Consider the following 19,143-nt stretch of genomic DNA (forward strand, 5'->3'; position numbering starts at 1 on the left):
TTTCCGGCAGATTTTGGATGCAGCTGAGATGTAGCCTAATGACTGACACTGCCCCAGCAGTATGAAGTCATTTTCATAGTTAGTGTGTTGTTTAGAAATCACTCGGTTCTCATAAGTGTGTTCATTTTCAATCCAAAAACGGAGAGCTTTCACAAAAGGTTTCATCAAAAGAGGTTGTACAGAGGCATTTATTCCACCTCATGCAAAAGGAAATGTGATATAGTAAAGTATGTTACTCGTGGTCAAATCAAGTGTGTGAATAAAAACTGTCAAACGTGCAAATTATAATTTTTTCTATATATTTAACACTTAATGCTGCTTATTTATATATATTCGTATTTACTACATATAAATATAAAAGTCCTTACTTATGTCCAGCACAGTGGGCAAACTGTATCTGCATGCACTACCTCCGGGCGTGACTCATGTCTATGTCCTCTATCTTAACGAAAGGAGATTTACTGTACATTCTCATTAACTGTACGTTGATTGTAAAACTTTGCAGACAAGTCGAATCATAAAAGAAAGCGTAGTTATAGTGATGATGAAGAGAGGGCAGATGCACAATAGAGAAATAATTAGGACAAGGCCACTGTGCACGGATCCGTGGCCGCTTCCCACAAGCACTCAACTGTGTCAAACAGCTTGGTCAATAATCTTCAGCAATTCCCGAGGATTAGAGTCTTATTACCGAGCACCGTCTGTCACACAGACCTCGGTGCCCAAACAAGTCATCCTCCCTGAGTGTTTACTCTGCGGGTTTCAGCAGATAAATAAGAATGTCACAGGGGATCTGACCACATTAGGTTGAATATGGATTAAAAAAAAAAACTATGTAGCTTGGATATCTTAGTATTATTTTACCCGAGGATTTTCTTCAAGCTGCATCTGTGTCCAAACGTGTGTTTGTGAGTGTGTCTGTGTGTACGTGCACTCGGGGCAGCTCTGAAGAGGTGCTGTAAGTTCTGACCATTATGTAACTGACTGTTAAACACATTTTACCCAGTGGCAAAATGTGAGGATCTATAACTTCTGATTAGCCATGTACTCTGTGTGCAGTGTGGAGCCACATGGACGAACGATTTTCATTTAGCTCCTGCGTACTTCTGATTTAATATCTGAGACAAAAAAAAAGTGGTATTTCATAATGTGTGTGTGTATGGAGGAATTATTTGTGGCATTTAACTTTTGCTTTTTTAGACAGTATTGCGGTTTCTCTTTTACACCTTGCATATTGTACGATTTCACCATCACGTTGACTTTCGATTTGTAAGCATTTCTTTTTTTCTTTTTGTTAATACAGCCACAAGCACTGAGTCGTGAAGCTGCTGTCATTCCCCAACACTTAGCTGTGTAGCTTCGCCTTGCACAGTTTGAAAGAAGGAACAACCCCCACACAAAGTACCTCCGTGCAAACCCCAAGTTCCTACCTTGCCCGTGCGTTTTGCCCGCGGCAGCAGCAAGAACCAAAACCGCGAGTAGGGTCTTGAATTGGCAGTCTTGTCTCCCACACATGTCTCCCGAAAGTCGAGGTCGCTCCTCGCGTGTACAGCCGCACACCGCGTCTTTGTGTTAGAAAAAAAAAACACAGAAATACTTCCAGGGCTTAAAAAGAATAAACAATACGGCGGGGGGTGGGGGGGTCAAAAATAAGCAATGCGGGGATAGTACGGGCTGTATAAGAGAAAGAGAGCCGCGCTGGTTGCTGGCGCACTTCCTCCACGATAGGCGGAGTGGAAGGAGTCGAGGACAATCAAGTGAAATGCGGAGGTCTCTTTGTAATGTGGCCGCTGAGTGGAGCGGGTTCCTGGCGGTGAGAGCTGGCGGCACATGGAGAGGAGAGAGAGCAGCCGAGACTTCAGCACCGCGGACAGCTCCTAGCGTCAGCGCAGGGAACAGCCCCCCTGCGAGTTAGTGAATGGAGGGGAAAAAACCTTTATTTTTTAAAAATACAGTCATCTGATTATCAGCAAACATGTTTTCATTCACACACCAGTCATTATAATGGCCAGATGTACAGAAGAGGGGATGTATTCAGGAATGCCTGAATCTAGTGCTGCTAATTCATTACAACAGACACCAACAGACAGTTTTTTCTCCTCCAATCCCTTTTTTAAAAATGTATTTTTTCATAAAGGACAAAAGATGAAACATACAGTTTGCAACAGAAATTCACAAACTCACCACTAACACAAATGTTTACATGAATAACAGAGAAATAGGAAGAACTGTTAAAAGTTGAACCAAAACAATTTGAGTGCGGTATTTAAAATAAAGAAAAGAAATAAAGAGACTATTATCTCAACCCATTTGTGGGTCGCTTAGCGCTTACTCTCCCGTGATTGTATTCATTGGTTTTATTGGCATCATAGTTCGTACAGTCGTTCCCTGGCCTCAGAGGACACAATGGTGAGTGAGGAGTCTATCACATGCAATAAAGCACAGTAATCCATCAGAGGCTTTGAGATATTGTAGGTGGGAGGCAAACATGTTTTCAATATCAACATAAAAAGACAGAACGGCAGATTGAACGATTTGTCTTCTGTGCAGAAATCCAATGTTTGATCTTCAGAGTGAGCGTGATTAAAATATTTTTTCATATGTGCGTGTTTGCGTCCACTCCACCATTATATTGCATGACCTTTATTTACCGACCCTAATTTCAACACCCAAGGGTGTCAGGGCTGCAGCTCACTCATATTTTTGTGGGTTCTTTTTTTAAATCACATTCCCAGTCTGCATGACTGAGGCTTGAGGTGCTGGAAATAATCATGAGATGAGTCGCTGGGTGTCTTAGGTCAAGTCTTTTGTCTAAGTTCATTTTATGTTGCAGGGCTGTATCTCTTTGCCAGCGACATACTGTAATGGCTGCCCGGTGCTCGAAGGACAATTGCAATGAATAAAGTGGGATAAAAGTTAAAAGCAAAACCAGTAAAACACAGTATCTGGCGACACGATAAGAACGTAAGAAACAATGACACAAATTCTAAGGAATACCTGAGTTTAGTCTCCCGTGTCGGCAGAAAGCCGGCACTTGTACAAGCTTCAAGTGCCTCTGCTGTGACCTCTGACCTCCCTGCAGAGTCTAAATAAGTGAAAAGGTGATTTCTCCTGAAAAATCAATATTACATCATTGCTCTTGTAAGAGGAGTTAATCAGACTAAGGTAAATTATCAAAGAGTCTCTTAGCCAGCAAAGTCGTCTCCACAGAGTGCCGTGCTTTTAATTAATTAACAATCTCATCGTCCAGTCTGATAGAAGTGATTATTCAGAAATAACTCGTCAGACAATTTTGTATAAACATTCTCGCCCCTTATGACATTGGAATAATCAAAAAGGTATTAGTAGATAGCATCTACCATGCTAATCATTACACCCCCTTTAGTTATCTGGGTCATATTAGTCTGTTATATCAAAGGTGGCTTAATATAGCCAGTAAACTAATTGCTATGTGCCCACATTCTCTTCATCCACTTAGTAATTTCAACATAAGTGATGCACAGACTATAAAATTCCCAAATGGTCCACAGTCTACAGAGAGATTTCTCTGCTGCTGTGTTGCACTCTTGTCACCTGCATGGAGGACGATACATCAGGTTGACGTGCGCGCACAGACACGTCTGTTTTTGCAAGACAGAGCAAAAAAAAAAAAACAGCATCAAAACAAAAGTAATTAGAGGATGAGAATAGAGATGGGGGATGTGAGACATGTTGAATACACTGGAATAGTATATGTAAGCACATGCTATTTCAAATCAGGACCACTCATTCTAAAAATAAAGTAGTGGAAGCAGTGGAAATGTGCACCTGAGTTCTGCACATGCAGTACTAAACCGTAAGCCATGTGGGATTTGTTATCATCAGTCCATGGATGAATTTCTCACTTTCCTTTAGCACCTCTGGGCCTGAAACTTCCTGCCTGGGAATAACAGAAGTTTTACTTCAGGAATTTTGTATATTTCATTGTAAATCACACACATACACACATTTTGATCTCCTTTATTCTCTCCGTCTCCTTTCCTCTTTTTCATGTTAACTTTTTTTACCGATTCTATTTGACTTTGTCTCACTTTGCCCGTCTCCGTCTCCTCTATCAATGCGTTCTAAATTTATCTCTCTGTTTCCCTCCTGCCCCCCCCCCCACATCCCCGAGCATGGGACACTCTCCTTGCATCACTCCCGTGCTCCCTCCGGCCTGACGCTGAAAAAAAAAAAAAAGGCTTTAATAGTGCAACTTTCCCTTTAGTGAAGCTCAGCGGAGCCATAAAGCAGCCCTGAGGTCTAGTTGGCAGCCAGATGGTTGCAGCCGAGCTTTCATTCTGCTAATGGGTAGGGGGGCTGAGCAGTTAATGAAAATCAGACTCTTGAAATGAAATGACCAATGTCCCAAGGTAATGAGGCACACATCAGTGGCGAGGCCGTACAAGCATTAAGGTAATCTTATATGGCAGTATTATGTAAAACATCTTATGATGACTGTTCATTAGAGGGCTAAGGACTGCCAGATTATTTCGTGGCGTGTTCAGGCGAACAAACACACTCCTACTGACTCACAGCGCGATCTGATATTTAGATTGACTTCCTCAGCTAAGTGCTTCATCCGAGCAAAGGCTGTGTGCCAAATGCTATCAATGAGTCCCTGCCCACGCAGCATTATAACCTACAAATTACAGTCCACATTACAGTCACAGACAACAACAGTATCACAGTTACAGGACTCACAAATGCATGCGGGGCTAATCAACGTGCATTACATTCGCAGTGCACAGCCGTGACCCCTTTCAGCCAACAGTTCCAATTAGAGGACTGTCCTGAAATCTGTTCACCGCTCTCTGTTATTTACCGCTGTTTGTCTTGCATCAGACTGTGTGCCGCTGCGGCTTCAGCTGTTTGAAGGGAGGAAAATGTGAGAGATCAGGGGACTATTTCCTCATGTGTTGCAACTCAATCCTTGGCTGACCGTTCCTCTTTGTTGATTTTTAGGTTTTAAGGGGATTCTTGGGTTTTAAACTTTTTTGAAGGAGTTTTTCCTTTCCGGAAAATGTGCATCATTACCACAGCAGTGCGGCAAACAGTTTTAATCATCAAATTGTAGTAATCACTGAGAGAAGTCTGATCATAGAGAACACAGCAGCAAGTGCTATTGTGCATTTTGTCCGCTGAAGATTGTGAATCTCTAAAAGCATCGATTCCCTCCAAGAGTTTATTTTTTGTATGATTGCTAGAACCTGTATTTTTTGAAGAATAGTCTTAGTAACACAATACAGATTTTTCACAAAAAATGCTAAATTACAGTTTTCTTGTATTTCCACATGCGTGTCAGCTGACATTGGATTTATCAGCATCAATATTATGTAATTACACAACGGTGAATGTTTTTTGAAGCTGTGTCAGTGTCGTCAGGAAAAAAAGAAACCTTTTGTCGGTACGCTCTATTTTATGTTTTTATTTCCTTTAGAATACAGGTCCTTACAAAAATGCATGGACGGTGCTTTTTCTATAGAATGTAATCCTTTATTGTCAAGGCCAAAAGTGAAAAAATACTCAAAATCCAATCTACTTCATGGCCTTTGCAAATTCAAGGACCCAGTTTCCCTATAAACATACATTTTCATCTTAATCGCCCATGCTAAGCATTCATAGTTCAGTGCAGCTTGTGGTTTTGTATTGAACTCCCCCTCGGCGACCACCTCCACCCCCCTTTTTTTTGTTTTGCACTTCCTCCTGCTAGAGCCCAGTTAATTGCGAGCTCCTCATTAACATTGGAAAAGAGCTCCCTCTGAGCAAGTCAACTGTGCAGTCGACAGTTTTTCAAAGCTTTCTGTACAAATCCATTTTCTACAGGAGAAAAGGAAGGATGGGGGATGGGGGGGGGTTTCATCAAGCTCCGCCTGACCTTTGCCTCAAAAATATGAATTTCACAAACTGCTCCATGGATTTGTAACAGTCGGGTACAATAGCATAGGGAGGAAACGTTTCTCTCAGCTGCGCACCCGTTTTCCTGGTTTCCACAGAAAACTACATGTCTGCGCCTGTTCGTGCTCACCCTGCCCTGACTGCAGTTCCAGCGGTGGGAATAGAGTGGATGTGACCCCAAAGACTGAGCATCATCTGTTACCCCCCCAGATCATTGACTCTCTCTGACAGCCAGGCAGGAGCATCGTCTGCCCAGTCATGCGGGGGGCCCTGCCAATAGATTCTGTGGACTATGGTAATGAGCCTGAAAGGATTCCCAAGCTCAGCGCTGTCACTTTGACGACTCCAAAATTAACACTGGACTGGAAATTCTCAACACCTGCTGTAATAACATTCGAGATAGGCGTAATATGTCTTCGGTAATACAGGTACAAGAGAATTAATGTAACCTCTCTTGTCCAATGTAATTATAATCATGGTGGCACGGATGTGGCGCGATGAATGTTTTGAAAGGGTGAAGTGAGAAATTATGAGAAACTCGGCAGAGACGAGTAGTTTCCTGCAGGGTCTCTGCTGGTAGAGCTGTAAACATTTGATGCAACACTTTTTAATACACACGTGGGCAATATTGATGTATACATCAGTTTGTTTGTATGGATGTGTATGTATTTATTTATGTGTTTATGTTTTTATTCCAATATTTTGTCTTGCCTGGTTTTGGACGTTTTCATATTATATCATAAGTTTTCAGGTTGTCCGTCCGTCCGTCCGTCCGTCTGTCTGTTCCATTCTTGTGAAAGCAATATTTCAAAAACACCTTGGGGAATTTTTCAAAGTTGGCACAAACATTCAATTGGACTCAAGGATTCACTGATTAGATTTTGGTTGCCAAAGTAAACGGTGGCCTTACAAAGTACGTTTATGTTTTTCTCGGATGTGACTAGCTGGAGGGAACGTCTAAAAAATGTGGTACAAACCCTCACTTGGACTCAAAGGTGACTTGATTTCGGTGGTCAAAGGTCACTGTGACCTCTCAAAACAAACGTTTTGCCTCAGGAAAGCCTCAACTGAATTATTTCACATTTGGCCCACATGTTCATTCGCACTCACTGATTAACTGATTATATTTTGGTGGTGAAAGGTCAAGGTCACGGTGACTCACAGAACATGCTTTTGATCAGTTGTACCTTGGACTCAAAGGTGAACAGATACGATTTTAGAGGTCAAAGGTGTAAGGGTCACTGTGACTTTATGTCAATCAGGAAAAACATTTATGTAGATGGAAACTCCAATGTTTGGCAGTATTTCAAGTTGTCTTTCTTCACTATTCCATGTTGAACATTTGTAAAGAATTTGTCTTTTGTTTTCTGCCGATGAGAACAGAATAGGGCTGAGCTAGATGGGCCTCGACACATTACCCTAAAACATGCATTTGCACGGTAACACACACTCAAAGACAAACAGCACCTACACATCACGTAAGATACAATGGCTGCGACACACATGAGCCTTGATTCACAGTTTAAAAAATGACTATTCTCTCTCGCACTGTAACACAAACCTTTCAAGGGGTGTGTGACATGTTGTCCCGTACTTTTACATGCACATCTCTGTCCGGCCTTTCTCCTCCTCCTCCTCCTCCTCTCACTACGCACCCCTCCCTCTCCTTGACCTTCTCTTTTCATTAGTCAGAGTGTGTCTCATGCCTCTGAGCATGCTGATAGTGCACCGCTCCAAGGCTGCATTTATCAAGATGATAAAGCACTCGCAGACAACAGCCAAGTATCTCAAGGCTAGTGGCCGCGGTACCTGACAAGTGACAACAAGTCACACAAACAGCCCCACCTCCGTCCTCCCAACCCCAGCCCCCTCCCACCGGCGTCGCCCATACACCGTGCCTGGTTGGTCACAGGTTGCCGCCTTGTGTCACACGAGCCCCTAATGAGAAGTTAAGTGAGGATAAAGGCGGGTGACTGCACAAGACAACAGATCTGCCCCCCACCTACACATTTACACGCTTTCCCGACACACACACACACACACACACACACACACACACTCATGGCACACAGATGGCCGTTGGGCTGTGTGTTTTGGTTTAGTGACATCCTGTTAAACCATGCAGGCCCTGAGTCACAGAAATGAAAGTCGCTGCCACTCGGGCTTCACCTTTCATCTTCGCCACCCGCTCGCCTCACCTTCTTCAATTCACTGGCTGTTTTCCACTTTCAGCCATAAAAGCCCCGTCTGCCAGAAGAGAGAGAATGAGAGGGGGAGGGAGGGAGGGAGGGCTGGTGTCTCCAGCCAGCAATCATTGTTCAGCTCTCACAAACTTGACAGCTTCGATGATGGGAAAGTTGTGTGATTCTCGGCAAAAGGGTATTAGCAATTTCTCTAATGGAAGGTGGTGGGTGAATTTTGACAATCCGGGTTTTTTTCTCTCCTTTTTTGTAACCATTAAATTTCATTTGGATGTCATTATTATATTAAGACAACTATTCAATTAAAATGAGAATTTCTTTTTAATATATATATATATATATTGTTCATGGGAAGTCATTGTTACTGAAAAGGCTCCAAAGGCAGTTTTACTTTATTGCAACAGACTTGATTTCTTTTGTTCCTTCCAGCTAAACTGTGCTTTTCACTCCCTTTTCTCTCCTCTGCTCTCTCTCGCTCGTTCTTTCTTACACACACACACGCACGCGCACAGACACACACACAAACACACATTATACACATGTATATGTCATAATATTAATAAACAATGATGTGTTGACTATCTGTGACACTGCAAACCAGTAGTGGCAACACTGCTACACTACAACTTTGACACAAAGCATATATTAATTTTTTTATGAAAAAAATTTGTGAATTTCACAGACTTGAAAACATTTCAAGATGCAGCAGGAAGTTCTTTTTTTCAAACAAACCATTTTAAATGATTATAATGCAACTATCTACATTAACTATATGTAAAAGGTAACCGCTGTAGATTGTACTCATTGACAAATTATTTGGAGTGAGATGATTCATCTCCCCAGTATCTTCTTGTAGTGGAGCACGATGCTGAGGGTGGTGATGAAGGTTGTACAGATGTAATACAGCCTGTTTCTGAAGTGTTTCTGAAGAACCAAATGTCAAGGAGGATGGATAGTCATTCTATTACATTTTCTCATTCTCCAGAAGCTGACGGGTCATCTTGAAAAAGTGCAGCGGTTTGCCTGACACATAATTGTATTATTATTATTATTATTATTATTGATCATGACCACATTCTGAAACTGATATACCATTTAAACGGCACATTTGAAGTGGTTTTCTCTTGACGGATCCATTTTGGCAAAGGTCTGTTCAAGGTAATGAAAGGTTCTTGTATTGCAGATTGTTCAGTGTATTGTTAACAGCTCTAGACCAGAGCTCTATGGTTAAAGCCAAATGCTAAATAACAGCCACTACAAATTGGAATTACATTTCGAACACTCCGCAAACACACAGTGGCATTTTCAGTGCATTTAATGTCTAAATTCATGTTTGCACCGCTGCTCCAATACACACACATGCACTGCGTTGCTCTATCACAGCTTTTTTTCTTTCCTCACCAGGTTGTGTCTGTATCTCTATTCCCAGATCCCATCTCTCTCATTCTCCAGATGCTTAACTCTCACCTCTGTCAGTCCTGCTGCATGTGAGGTGTCAGCAGAGGCTACAGCACCTCTCACAAACACATCCAAAGCAATAGCTCAGGGTCGGTGACCACTGTCGGGTTGTCTCTTCAGTTTTAAGCTTCAATAAAGGTACCTATTTCAGATTTATCGTCGGTAACGCTGTATTCTTCACAACTCTGACCCTTACAGTTAGTTTCCTCTGTGACTTCTCAGCAGAAAGTACATCATATGGTACGGTGGTGTGTGATTGACATTGGCAGCAGGATTCACAATCTCTTCAATGTTGCTTCACTGTGTGAGGACTCGGATTCTTCATTAGACTGTAACAGTAAACAGAACCATGATCCGGATCCTTCTTTATGTATCTATATCTTCTTTTCTTTTTCTTGACCTCCCTTTTTAAAAAACAGTTGGCCCCCATAATGCCATTCGGCTCCTTTCTTGTACTGTAATCATGACTTTGCCATGATGGTAAGATTCAGAACAAATTATAGAATAAATTCAGATTTTAAAATTGAAATTCAGAAAAATTGTGGATTGTAAATTCATCAAATCATTTAAATCTGACTTGTTCTCTTTTGAAATTGAGAGGACCTCCGTTGACAATAATGTAAAGGATTGTGGTTCGATGCTAGCAGCTGATACTGGTGTTGTTGAAAAGAAAAGAAAAACAGCATGGAGAAGTAAAAATAACCTTATGGAAAGAAAAAGAAAAGATGTTATTCTATTCAGAGTTATGCTCATGGTGCCGGGCTGAGGCCATGACCTGGTGCGGGTTGACTTTGACCTCTCTGAACGGCTTCAGCTGCAGAGAGCGAGGAGAGCGGTTTGGCCAGGAAAAGCTTTTTTACAGCAGAGAGGAGCAGATATCGATATTTGCTGTTACCTGCTTTCTGAATGTTCTGAAAGACAAAAGAAAGAAAGCTTGTTTTTCTGTTATAATCAGTTGCCTAGTTGAGGCACAGCAGGAGCGATTTAGTGATTTTGCACAAGGATACTTCAACATGTGGCAGCAAGGGATCGAATGACTCACCCCAGTGATTAATGGTCAACCCACTTTGCCACTGAACTACAGTGGTAGAGAGGTGGTCTTTCTTACTCTAATGAACCAGTATCACTTAATGGCTCTTTATAGATCAACAGGTTACAATATATTTGACTGGATCCATTAAGCATATATAAGGGCTCGAGGTTCTCTTGCTTAGGCTTAAAATATATTTTGAAACAGCATTATTTATGAAATGTGCTTTTATTCAACAGTATAAATGTATCAGCAATGTTGGGTCATGTTATCTGGATTATTTCATATAATTCAATGTGAAATGCTTTGCTGTATTTTGATGTTGTCACTGAGCTCTCTGCTGTTACTAATGGACCCTTCTGCTCGGCCATATATTTGTGCTCCACAACACTGCATCTATTCCACCCCTGCAAATCACAAAAGCTGAGCCATGTAACAACTTCCGAACAAAGGATGATGAATTCACATATATTTGGATGCACTTCCACGTGTTTCAATAGGAAAAGAAAGGTTTTCTGTATAGTTTTTGAAATTGAAGACATCTGGCAGAAAGCAGGAAGACACAAACGTAATAAACTACATTTGCTATGAAAAGGCCATTCAATATGTTTCTCATGTACCAGCTTAATACTCACTGAGCAAAATATAATACAAATCTACAAATATATAGCATATTGACTGTAAACAGACTGCGTAGGTATAGGCAGTTTGAATCCAGGGTGCAAATGGTCAATGCCACCACCAACAATAATAACAGCTGTATAAAGAGGTATTTACTGAACACATATATACATGAATGGTTATTGCAGAGAGAATGTCAACTACAAAACTATAAGAAACAAATGTTTAGTATAGAATCTTAGTGTGCAGCAGCCAGCGACACAGATCACATACAACAAGGATCTCACAGATTTCCACTCTCCAAACTCTGAAGATAAATAAATAAATGATAAAGGTGCTGATTAAACATGTATCCTAAATGTCAAAGAATTGTGCCAACCCCTGTCTGAAAACCAGTGGGGAATAAAAAGAAATTCAATAAAGAGTGGGACAGTGGCATTTTGAGAGCTCGGCACTGGGCGGCTACGCGAGGAGCAGCCAGGAGCTGAGGAGGGAGAGGGATGCAGCAAAAGGCAGGTGGAATAAAGTGACCTGGGGGGAGCGCAGAAGGGGGTGATAATAAGGAATCCATGTGACTGACTCGGAGTGATGGGCTTACCTGGCTATGAATATTTCAGACAGCAGTGAGGTGTGTTATTACAGCTCAGTGGGGGCACTCACAACATGGGGCAAGACATGTGTCATCACGAGATAGGACCGAGCACAAACACACACACGCACACACACACAAACAAAACATTTTTTTTCCACCATTCAGAAAAGACACATTTCACATTGCTCATCCACGGTGAATAGCTGAGTGGCAGAATGTTTTAATCAAGGAGCTAACAACAGTATCTTCCACTGACATGCTCCCCTGAATCGATACACCAACTAATCAATAAACAGGGAAAGTTTTACACACGATCGGAAGCCCGGCTCTCTGTCGAGTAGAGAAAGCGAAATAAATCCAAGTGCAGCAATTTGCTTGAGCTGGAAACAGTCCCACATGCCATGATGACAGTTAAATAAATATTCTGTTTACATGGACATGGCCGCACTGGGGTCTGCGAGCCAGTCCAGCAAAGCAGCTTCACTCAGCGAGCGAACAACTCAGAGCCTCTGGCCATCCTTGTACATTCCCCTCCATTATTTCACCAGCCGCCGCCTCTAGAACCGGCAGCTCTTTTTTACAAAACAGTGTCTGGAGACAACACTGTCATGGAGCACTGTGATGGGGAGGCATGTGTTGGTTTCTACTGCCCTTAAAACAGCAGAGAAATGTGCTTTAAATGTATCCAGAGTGGTGGGAGTATTCACTTCAAATGCCTTCAGCATAAATATGTACAGCACATGGACATGGAGAGAACTCATGGGCAATGATGGTATCAGCCATACATGATTTGTAGCCCTAAATGGCTTTGGTTTTCTCATCTTAAATCTGTGTCATGGCTGTTTCCTTACAAGTATTTGCTTTACTGTAATTCAAAGCAGCACACTCAATAAATAAATATTAGAATCTTGCAGATTTTCTGTAAAAACTGTCAGCAGAGTATTTCCTCAGTCTGGTTAATGTGGTGTTCAATTGGAAGCTCTATTTTACAGCAATTACAATATTTTAGACATTCACAAAAAAATAAAAATAAAAAATCCAGATGGTGGCTTCCAATACTTTCCAGCACCTGAGACGACGACAAAGCCCCGAGCAGGGAACAGCGGGTCTCATGCATTATACATTAGCCCTTAGTTATTCATCAGAAAGGACGCATATTAACCTGTGTGCAACCTCGAGAGCGCCATTAATATTCAGCAGAAAGCAGAGTTTGAACAGGTCCAAAAATAAACAGTGTGGCTTGTATGCGGGTGGGACAGGTAATTAAGACGTGTTGTCCTTCAGCCCCCGCACAGGAAATCACTAAATAAACCTGTTCTATTCTCACACTGAATTTAAAGCCAGGCTAGAAACTATTAATTTAGATGGTAGACACAAAATCATAGATTTGTACACTGTTATTGTCAGACGGTCAACAGGCTGTACCATTATTTTTTTTAAGCAATTTTGAAAACTTAGCAATGACTATTATTTTCAGTTATTGACAGTCATTCATAGACTTTCACAGAAAAAAACAATAACTTAGTTATTGACATGTTATAGAAGTCGATAAAATGCTAAAGTGAATGTATAGAGAGTCCACATTTTTTTATTAATTAATTAAAAATAATTAATGGAAAATCATGCAAATTGGGTAATCTGTTAATGTACTTTTTATGTATATGTATATGTATGCATATAAGTACCACCATCATTAGCATATTGCATATCGCATTAGTAGAGTTCCTAGCTCTGTGGGGGCCAACAGCCCCCTGATGAAACCAAGTTCTTATCTGCACCAAATTGCACAATCTCATATTAATATATCTAAATATATCTGCACAGAAATTGAATGGGTTCTTTCCTGGCCCATACCGAATGCTCCCAACAAGTTTTTTGCTTATCCGTCTTGCAGTTTTTTCATAATCTTGCTTACAGACAAACTGCCGGACTTATGGACATGCCCTTGGTGAGTAAATGTTTATGTAGAAACCAGAATCCTCCACTCTTCTTCTGAAGCTGATGCATGTAGCTTGACAACAGCTAAATAGCATTTGTTGAGGGATGAAAGGGAGATAATGGAGAGAGTGGTCTCTCTCAATCAAGGGATTCTAATTAAGTATCCTTTCTCTAAAACTGCTTTTTTTATTATGTATAATACACATGTGTGTGGTCAGCCCTGTTACAGATGGTAAGTCCCTATCAGCTCAAACCAATATTGAGGTTACAGAAACATTTATGTCTGGAAAGTCTATAAAGTCAATATTTCACTCAGTGAATTTAATTATTCACTGGATTCCAGGCAGATAAAAATGATGGTGAGAAGCCTGCCAGTGCACCAGAGCTGCTGAGAGTTAATGAATCTCACCTGTCTTGTAGAAATACAATTCTACGGCTGAATCCGCTAGCTCCTGAATTAACATGATTCACTTTCTACCACGCTGGCAGGCACAGGAGCCGCCGGTGAGGTGGAGACCGGGGAGAGAGGAAGGTGCCGTCTTCGCTGCCATGAATAGCACCTGTAAAATGGCCAAGCAGGTGTAAAATCAACCCGTGTGGAGAGTCCTCGCAGAGCAAATTTTTACACCTGCCAGAATGTAATTTTGGTTGAGCAGCAGGATGCCTTCCACTTTATACACAAATCATGCTGGGTTTGTGTGTACGTGTGTGTGTGTGTGTGTGTGTGTGTGTGTGTGTGTGTGTGTGTGTGTGTGTGTGTGTGGGTGCACGCTTATTTCGAAGTTTAGAGAAAAAGGCAGTAAGATGAGACGCTCTCCCAACCATCTCCATCCGTTCTCGACTTGGCATGTGCACAACCCTGACTCTGAACTTATAAAGAGGGGTCCCGCTTGGCAAAGTTAAAACACAACAATTTAACATCACTGTTCCAACTATATGTTCTTTGGAAATCGTGTGTTTTGCATCCGCCTTCCCTTACAACCCAGAACAGAAGCAGGAGGTCGGGTTCATCTGTATAAACGGAGACCTTTGGACAGTGAGGAGGAGTGGAAGCAGACAGACTCACCACAGATGAACAGGATTACAAAGATAATATTATGTGAAATGAAAAATAAAAATTATAATTTCACAGCTGGCTGACTTTTAAAGGAATTGAAAATACGGCTGTCCTTCACATAAAAATTTCACTAAGAAAACCTCAGTGACAGTATCTCTTTAAAGTTGGAGGGCTCACGAGTAAAACCTGAACCAAACTAAGAAGCACCCACGCCTGAAAGTCTGGACAAAGGCTTGTGTCTGTGTTACATTGTTTATATTTGATCTGGTTAGTTTTGGTTTCACATTGTATTTAAAGAACCGCACTCAAGACTTCTGTACAAAGATCCTGTCATCACCTGAGCGGGCTGCCTCTACCTTTAATTGACATTGATTGGTTTGTCGACGGCTGGTGTCTAAAATCAACGTGTTGTCAATTCATCTAATGTATTCGCTAACTTTTTGGAATAAAGTACATAGAAAAAGTAGTATTTCTGTTTTAAATGGAGAAAATGAATACATTTTGTTGCCAGTGTAATATCATAATGGTTTTATAACCAGCAAACTGAACTTCCTCATTGTTCAGATACTGTATTGTACAAAAAACTGGAACCATGTATCGTTTGATCCAGACCCTCTCTTGTGCTCAGACAAAATTTGAGTCTGTTGGACCAGAGGCATCTTTCACACCTGGTGTGGACTAAACCAAAAAGTCTGAATGAAAGGACCAAACAAACGTGGTGTGAAAGCTCCCTAAGAGTCATGTTGAAGAGGGTGAACCCAGGTGCAGCAGTGCTTTGAGGTAAAAATATCTTGGTTGTGTGTCACTGTGCTTGTATTTGCTTATAAACACTGAACATGAATTACAGCTGGGGAGGATGGGAATGTCATTAGAATCACAGGTTAAGTGAAGTATATCAAGTATATCAAAGGACAAGGTGGTGGATCGACTGTCACTCCAAATAACAAGTAAGCTGACCTTTACTTGTAAAATTGAATTCCCTCTTTAAACAAATCATCACGACAATAGTCTAAATAATTTTTAATGATTGTCACTGTTTATACATGTGTCACACTTAGATCTGCGGGTTCAGTAGATGTTCTCTGTCAGAGCAAATCGGATTGGCAGACTCCGGTTGCTGCGGGCAACTGAAATGTCAACCTTTTGCATGTAGCTCGTGTCAAACAGAAATAGGAAGGGCTGACTTAAAGTAAGAAAGATGAAGGTGTGTGTGTGTACAATAAAATACTGTGTCAAGTAAAGACAAAACTGACAAACTCAATGTCAGCAGCATCTTGAGGGAGGGGGAATTGTCAAACAGCAAATGTTGGATGCCATAACAACAGCAGTCTGCAGCTTCAGCGGTGATATTGATTTATGATTCATGCACTTAACTAGATCTCTAAACAGACACGGCAATATCTTTAGATTTAAATGGAGTGATGGCGTCGTACGGAGAGCAACTGCATCGAGAGCGGCATGTGTTGAATGGGTCCCTCTCTTCGCCGTTGCCAAGGGAGCTGCAGTGGACATACATGAATAATCTGCAAGAGCCGTGAGCTGGACTTTATCCCCGAGCAGTGCCACCAGCTCTGGGCAAAGTTGGAGGTGAGGCTAATGCCACTGAAATGTACTTGGGCAGTGGAGCAAAAGAAGCTGTAGCTCCCCCGGATCAAACTTCAGCTCCAACACCTTCACTTTGGCTATTTTCTTTTTTTCTTTTTCTTTTCACTGCTCAGCCAGGAATGATGTGATTAAAAAAAAAAAGATTTAAGGTTTAAAAAGATTCTTGTTCTTGATTTGAAAATGATCCTTCAGATGTATTTAATCCTTCAATTAATTCTGCATTTGGCACGGTTCCTGATTTTACTCTTAGTAAAAGGAGAAGGATTTCAAAATGTTCACAATTCAAGGATAGATTCCCTCACCTACTTTTGGATTAGTGGGTAATGTTTTAGTATTCAGCTCCCGTCATTGCCTTCTAATATTTGAAGAGGTTAGAGGAAATGGTCAAATCTGCAAACTGCTCAGAGGATTTCAGGTGAACAGTTTATTTTAAGCCGAAAAAAGTGGAAGAAAAAAAAAACACTGCAGTCGCAAAGTTGCAGATCCCCAGGGGGAGAGTTGAATGACCTGCCAAATCTAATTTCTCAGAGTGTGTATTTACCAGAGTTGCTATAGCGGGGGGGAAAATGTATTGTGTCAGCGCCTGGCAGTTCTCTATGTTATGAAAGTTCAGTGACCCATTATTTAGTGGTGTGGTATGCACTGCAGTGCATGGCAGTGAAAGTAAGAATCATATGATGGCAGACTGAGAAATGACATATTTGCTATGGTGCAAGCCGGCCGCTCAGCCACAATGAAGGGTAATGCTTTCAAAAGGATTTTACGTGGACTATTGTGCAGTTTATGGATTTGTTTTTTTATGACTGAACGTTCCCATTACCCCCTGGTCTTAAAAAATTTAATATAATTGTTCTGCAACAAAAGATATTAAACCCAGGTTTATACATGTAGGTACACAGAGCCAAATAAAGGTAAATGCTCTCTGAATAAATGAGGTATTAACCTTCATTATGAGCATGTAAATAGACTTTTAAATAATAATTTTGGGCACTGATCACTGGCATCAATCTCTTAGCAGGCTCAGGCAGAAATAAAGGTTCACTATATATATCTATAATATAGATATATATTGTTGCATTGCTCTTTAACTTAATAGGTTTATTTATCCTGTAAACACGTGTATTCTGCATGACACTGATCTATGCACTACACTAATTCTTCTCAACTTAACACTGTATCACTCACCGACCAAATATAAAGGCAGTGAATCCCTGGTGCACTGAGGAGCGCAAAAGGCTGCTGGGACAAAGCCGGGAGAATCTGATTTCCGTCCCCCGGACAATGAGGCCCATCACTCAGCAGCTCCTGTGTAGAACCCATGGATCATATTTACACCCGGACAGCCAATCTGGGCTCCAGGGACGAGCGGCGATGCACAGGAAGCGGAGGTCACTTGACCAAACACAACCCATGCGGCCCTGTGGGGAGAATGCAACGGCTATACATCATGCCAGAGGCCATCCATCAGCCGGCGTCGCTCGATTTGAGGCAGCCTCTCTGAGATTTGCAGCCGCCTCTGGTCCTTGAGGGACTGGCTGTGGTGACAGAGCCTACACACTATATACCTCTCACAGGCCGTACTCTTAATACACAGGTCAAAAATATCTGGGGGTAAACTGTCCCCACACACGTTTAATTGAGATGGTCGTTGTTCATGTTTTTCTGTGGTCATGGGAAGATAGTAAAAACCGAAAAATATGACCTAAACTTTGACATTAAAATTACATAGGTAACTATAGGTAGGTCTGGTTGAGAAATAACATTGTATAAATAGTGACTGTAGCAGTGAACCAATCAGGAAGAACCTGGCCGGGGTTACGAAAATAGTATTTTGGGATGAATGGAGATGAATCAGTGAGTGAAAACAATGTTCCCAAAAGGCATTGTGATAAAATCCAGCAGACATCCTCCTGCGCTTCGACATTGAAGGTGCTTGTGTGTTTTAAACATCAGTCAATTATTCATCTTTTCTAATGATATTTCAGCGCCGATTTCTAGCTTTCGTTTGTGGCAATTATAACGGTAGTGTTACTGTGTCTCTCTCTGGCAAAATGAGGATTTTGCTAGAAGCCAGAAACAGAAAATGTTTTATGCCTCTGCTGGTTCAACAGCAGCCCACATTTTTTATTTCTGTCTGGTTTGGTGAAATAAAATACGCTGCAAATATCCTGCAAAATCCAATAGATGCCCTACAAAGTGAAATCCAGCCAAATGTCGAAGCGTGCTATAGTAAAAAGCTCAAAACAGAATGTGAAACTCAATTTAGTCGTCATGTTATGAGTCATATGAAAGAATGTCTCCACCAAACAAAATCTGTGTTAAAATGAACTGAAACGGAGGTATCATGTTTTCACTGCACTGATAGTACTATTGATTATAATGTGGCAACAGAAATAGAAGTGCAATACATCCAATTTAAAAGTCAGTGGAAATCTTCATGTGTAAACTCAAAATACACAAGTTTAAATTGAAGTCTAAAATTTGTCTCCTGTTAGTACTCCTGTTATACCAACACAATACATTTTAATGGGAAAACCTACAACCTATGGTTGATAATGAGCAGAAAAGGGATGCTAACCAAACTGGTGCTGCTGCTGTTGCTGGTCCTGCATGGTGCAGGTGCTGAATCTTGCTGGTGCTGCATGGTGTTGCAAGCTACTGCTGCTGCAAGGTGCTGGTGCTGCATGATGCTACATGTTGCTAGTGCTGCATACTGGTGATGCAT

The 19,143-nt window shown here is 41.4% G+C and overlaps 1 protein-coding gene across 4 annotated transcripts in view; it reads right to left on the bottom strand.

The window, feature by feature from the left end:
• LOC118122696 (seizure protein 6 homolog) overlaps positions 1-1,865 on the bottom strand; it is an 85,458-nt gene extending 83,593 nt beyond the window's left edge. For all 4 annotated transcript variants that reach the window (XR_004698496.2, XR_004698495.2, XM_035179584.2 and 1 more), the window contains exon 1: positions 1,431-1,865. Coding sequence is in view for 2 of the 4 variants with exons in the window: in XM_035179584.2 (XP_035035475.1) it covers positions 1,431-1,515 (85 nt within the window). In the remaining 2 variants the exon portion in view is untranslated. The remainder of the gene's footprint in view (positions 1-1,430) is intronic.
• Between the last annotated feature and the right edge of the window lie 17,278 nt (positions 1,866-19,143).

This window comes from Hippoglossus stenolepis, chromosome 15, assembly GCF_022539355.2.
Source record: "Hippoglossus stenolepis isolate QCI-W04-F060 chromosome 15, HSTE1.2, whole genome shotgun sequence".
Taxonomy (NCBI): Eukaryota; Metazoa; Chordata; class Actinopteri; order Pleuronectiformes; family Pleuronectidae; genus Hippoglossus; species Hippoglossus stenolepis.